This window comes from Anoplopoma fimbria, chromosome 7, assembly GCF_027596085.1.
Source record: "Anoplopoma fimbria isolate UVic2021 breed Golden Eagle Sablefish chromosome 7, Afim_UVic_2022, whole genome shotgun sequence".
Classification (NCBI taxonomy): Eukaryota; Metazoa; Chordata; class Actinopteri; order Perciformes; family Anoplopomatidae; genus Anoplopoma; species Anoplopoma fimbria.
In genome coordinates this window covers 11,256,611-11,261,917 of record NC_072455.1, presented here as the reverse complement: position 1 = coordinate 11,261,917, position 5,307 = coordinate 11,256,611, and the positions used below count along the sequence as shown (strand labels likewise).

Sequence of the window (5,307 nt, the reverse complement as noted above, 5' to 3'; positions counted from 1 at the left end):
GCCACATCCAGGAGTGTCACCCCGAGACGACGACCCTGAGCCGGCAAGAAAGGGAGGCCATGGCTGCTGCTTGGACCAAAGACTATCCTGGTGAAGGAACGCAAATCCAAGATGGTGAGCTGCTTCAACCACTGTTACTCACTACTTACTACTGCCAAATAGAAATAGGGCTTTTTATTTTAGATCAGCTGCAGATGACAGGGCTTTATTGCTTATTTTCCATGTTTTTTATCAGTATAGTTTATCTCCGTGTGTTTTGATATTCAGTTTATTGTCCATTTTCAACAGCACAACAAATATATATCAGTGCTGTTAAACTCGATAGTTATCAAAAGTAATTAAAAATGGGAAAAAAAATAATAAAAGTGTAATTGCTAGTGGTGCGTTCACACACTTTTTTCTTAAATAGACTTTTAACGTAAAACATTTGCAGGAAGTATTGCAGACATTGTGGTTTAAAAAAGGTATTTGGAATAAATGAGTGAATAAAACTATTTTTGTTAAAAACCAGTGTGTGTATATGACGTGGAAATTTTCTTCATGTCCCTATTTACGTGTTCATGCAGGCCAAGCACACAGACCCTATTTACAAATGTGCACTTTTATTTATCCATGTTTTTGCAAAATTACGGCCTATAAGAATTAAATTCCTTGAGAAATTGTAGCAAGTGTTTATATCTGACAGCAGAGTTTAATCTGATAAACAGGATGAATCCATTGTGTGCCCTAATGGGGATATTACGATTTAGCTTGACAAGGCAGATTTTCTTACATACAAATCTTGACATATTGCAGTTTTAAGATTTAAAAGACGACATATGCTTGTGAGGTACGCAAGGCTTTCATTCAGTCTAACTACAGGCGCTCACTCCCTGCCGTTTCAGCAGAAATCCACGCGGGCGAAGCCGATGTCCTAAATACCACGGCAGAGACGAACGAGGACGCCTCCCCCGATGTGAGAGTGCACGGCAAAGCGGTGAAGAGGGAGGAGGGTGCGAGTGGCGGGAAGGGTAAAGCGAAGGAGGACGGCGCCGCGCACTCCCGTCACGGCCACTACCCGGGGAAGGACCAGAGGAGGAACTACCAGGTGCGCTGGCGGATGGAGTACCTGATGGATTATGACTGTCGGCGACACGGGCTCATCTGCATGGTATGCGGCGCCACCCTGGCCACGCTGAAGGTCAGCACCATCAAGAGGCACGTCCAGCAGGTGCACCCCCACTCTCTGGACTACAGTCCGGAGGAGAAGCAGCAGGCGCTGCTGAGCTACAACCAGGCCGCCCTGCACTTCATCCACTCCGACGACTGCTTCTCCTCCCAGGACCACGGACACACCGAGCTGGCTCCAGCACACTACGGCACTTAGAAAGGGCTTCCGTCCGTCGCTCCTCACACGACCCCCGCGTTGAGTAGCAGCCCTCCACCTCCTCTCTTCAAGGGAAACTCAAGTATTTGCCAAACAGAATCCTGTTCTCGCTCCTTTGCCCCTCTGACCTTGTCCCAAATCTTTACATTGCAGCTGCAGCGTAAAACATTATCGTGACCAGTAGTCATGATGGACAAACATCTGAGAATTTCGGTGACAATTACTGGAATTTCCCCTTAAATCTGAATCTGATAGTATGAAGGTAGCCACTGCCATAAAAAGGAAAAGTCACAACTGGAAAACATGTTGTGGCAGAAAAAATGAAAGTCCAGCCAAGCTCATTTGAAACTAAAGCCTCATCTGCACATTATAATAGTAATTAACAGTATTTTACCTGACCTTACAGTTGGTAGCTAGATGAACCCTCTAAATGTTAAAAGGTAGAAAATAATTCCCAATAGGGCTTGATAACTACCCAAGAAAAGGAAAACAGCGCTGAGGAGGAAAACAGCGCTGAGTTGCTCATTTTGCAATCAAATTTAACTTGACAGATTTCAGACGACAGACTGGCATTTTATTAAGAAAACAGTTAACCTCTGAACCTCTTACGAAGGTCCTCAGATGTTATTCAGATCAGACCAGCGTTTTGGCTACGCTAGGATGTCCATGGGCTTCTTAGGCTCCTCATTGATGGAGATTGGTAAAGTGCAGTCAGTTAAAATTTCAAAATAATGAAGGGAGATAAGCATATTTAATGGCGTTTGAATGATAAAAATGACTTGACATTCCCGTCCCTGGCTAGCTAGCATGCTAGCAATTAATGCCAACTAGCCTTGCGAGTACTCACTACTATACCAATCAATCAATCCATTAGTAAATCTGCATGAGTTTATTTCTGTTGTTGACCAAAAGTGAATTTAGTTTTCCCACTTCCTGGTTAGACCTGTCACTTATACTGAAACATAGCTTTAGATTTTCAAAACACCTGCATGAGTGTCTGGACTTTTATTTTCTCAACTCCAAATTGGCATAATTGTATGCAATTTCATGACGACAATTTCATATAAATTTGTATTCATTTCAGGCCCAGAAGGGGTCCTACAAGAGGGCCAGGAGGGGTACCAGATAGGGTCATATGGGGGTTCCAGGAGGGTCCAGGGCTTGATTCTGGTCGGGGCCTGAGTCTTACGCTCTCAGGAAGTTAGATTCTTGGTTGAGGCCGAGGTGAATTAGTTTTATGATAATGTGTCTGAAGACAACACAGCACTTTGTCCCCCCAAAAAAGGACTAGACCCCAGCTCCCCTTCTGTACAGCCAGTCCAATGAGACTGAGTTCCATGTAATTGCTGAAGACAATGAATGCCAGAGTGCAGTCACTTTTCTCTCGTCTATTTAATTCCTTGTTTACAGTGGAGAAGAAGGACGTCCTTGTCTCTTACCCATTATAATGAGATATGTTATCTCTCTGTCAGTCGGCATCCTTTCCATCATCTACAACTCATCCTAGCTAGAAACTGCACAAAAATAGAATATGTAAATATATGAAAAAATAGAATTATTTTTCCTTTATACAAGCACTTTTATGCACCGGGTTTCTACAAAGCGTGTTTGTAATTATGTCCAGTTTTTCTACTTCATTCAAGATTTCAATGACATTGATCTTTAACAGCAGGAGGAATACTCGTTGGACTTTTTGCTTTGAAAATGTCCAGCTTTGTATTTTTCCTTCACTGTACAAAATGTACGCGTCAGGTGATGTTGAAGAAGAGCTTACAGCTGTCAGAGAAAGAAACGTCTGCCATGAAATGTCACATGTCTTCACCTGGAAAATGGAACTCAGGGATTCTGTTCTCATCCACAACCATTTCATCAGTAGTCTTTGAGTCCCATCTGAAGATACTGGATACAAATGTCAGCGTTGGTTGTACAAATACAACAGTGTTGAGGCGACCGCTAAAACAAAACCAAACTCAACTGAGATTTCATTGTATTTTGAGTATAAAGTCACTCTAGAATAAAGTCAGAATTTTGAAAAAAACTAAACATATATGAGATAGGTCATATTTTGAGAAGAATATAATAAGGAAAATTCTTATATTTGGAGAATAGAGCTGAAATTTCAGAATAAAAATGAATCTTTATTGTAAGTACAATAACAATCGATGTTTGAAGAAAAAGATGACATTTTAAGCCAAATGTCATATTACAAAAAAGAAGTCTTAATATTTTGAGGGAAAAGTCTGAATGTTTGGAAAATAAAGTCGAAATAGAACAAAATAAAGCCTGTGTTTATTTAAGAATAAAATATTATATTTCAATACAAAAATTAGAGAATGATGTAACATTTCAAGTTGTAATTATTCCAAAATATCCATTGATCTGTCAGGATAAAGTCCCTAACAGTGACCCATTGCTCTGTTGTACATTGACAGAATTTACTCAGGTGAAGCTTCTGATACAAAGTGTCAAAATGAAGGACTCCACTCATATTCCCATTTCATTGGTCCTTTTAGCTAAGAACAGGCCCCCACATCACTCTCGAAGAGTTCTGAAGTAGATGGCACTTAATTATTTAAATGAAGTAAGTTACAGTGAAATGAATGATGGAGCATGTGATGCATTTGCTTGTGTGTGTGTGTGTGTGTTTTATACTGTGTATGTGTGTTCTGGTTTGGAGAGAGATCCTCATTTTTCTTCACTCACCTCGTCTGTTCACATTTCATTTGTACATGACCGACATGTGACACATGAACTCTCTCCTCCGTGTCGTTTGAATAAATACTGAACACTGCGAGGCGGCCTGCTGTCAACATTTACTTCTCGTTTGTTTTTGGCTTTGGGCTCATCTGAACGCTACATAAAGATGAGACGCTAATTTAAATTCTGGTTTCTGAATGACTTCTTCAACTCTCCTGTATGAGGGCTTGAATGTTTGGCGTCCATTGATGCCATATGTCGAACCCCAACGTGAAGCCATTTTCATATACGGGATTACAAAATGATTATACCAAAATCTATTTTAAAGCCAAATCAATTCAGCAGCAGAAAAGAATTCAACTCAAAGGTCCTGATTGTGATCTCATTAATGGACACAGGAAACATGGTACTTATTTTTATTTAATCACTAAAATGTATGAAATATTGCATCATATGTATTATCAAGTTTGGGTTGCCAGGTTGTGGAAAAATAATTTTGGCTGGTGTCTTCCAAAATGACTCTTCTTATTGGCTGGCTCTTTAATAGAGGGGCAAAGTCCCACCCCTTGCACTGAGCCAACAAAGGACCTTGGGTCGAATTAATAGAAACAGTAGTAATAATATTCAATCCACACGAATCATAAGACATAACTTTTTGACCCTGTTTTAATTATGATATGAATAATACGTCTTAAGTCAGTTTGTCCTGATTTTAGCTTAAATTGTCCTGATAATTCCTAATCAGCTAATTAATCTTCAAACAATAAACTACCTTGAGCACAGCTCTAAGTAATCCTAGGAATATTTTTGTCAAATCACCAAAACTCAAATCAGCTTTAATCCATCCTGTTTATTCGTACCATAGCTGCTCACTTAGTAACGCTTGGTTCATCATTTAGGGCTCCGGTTCTGTTACCACATAGGCTTTAAATGGGACGTCGAGTCTGCATGTGACTGTTAACATTAAAGGTTTTAGTATGCTGGCCTGGTCTTAAATTAGAAACTATAATCCTCTCTCCACCCAAACACCATGACAGACAGCAGCTTCCAGTCAAAGCTTCTTATTTTAGATATTTCATCTGGGTGTATTTTTTTTGATCTGCACGCATGCTGGGAAAATATGTAATTTCTCTCAAGGCCCTCCGGCAGCCTTTATCCACACAGAAGAGAACACATCCACCAAGCCACAGTCCTTTAACGTGTTTTTATTAATTTCACTTTGACATCAGTACAGAGACCACATA

General features: G+C 40.2%; 1 protein-coding gene across 1 annotated transcript in view; it reads left to right on the top strand.

Moving 5' to 3' along the window:
- zfta (zinc finger translocation associated) overlaps positions 1–4,120 on the top strand; it is a 9,070-nt gene extending 4,950 nt beyond the window's left edge. Inside the window, 2 exon segments of the mRNA XM_054601268.1 lie at positions 1–114; positions 885–4,120. The exon segment at positions 1–114 is cut by the window's left edge and continues 342 nt beyond it. Of these exon segments, the coding sequence (XP_054457243.1) occupies positions 1–114; positions 885–1,366 (596 nt within the window). The 3' untranslated portion in view covers positions 1,367–4,120.
- The last annotated feature ends 1,187 nt before the right edge of the window (positions 4,121–5,307 follow it).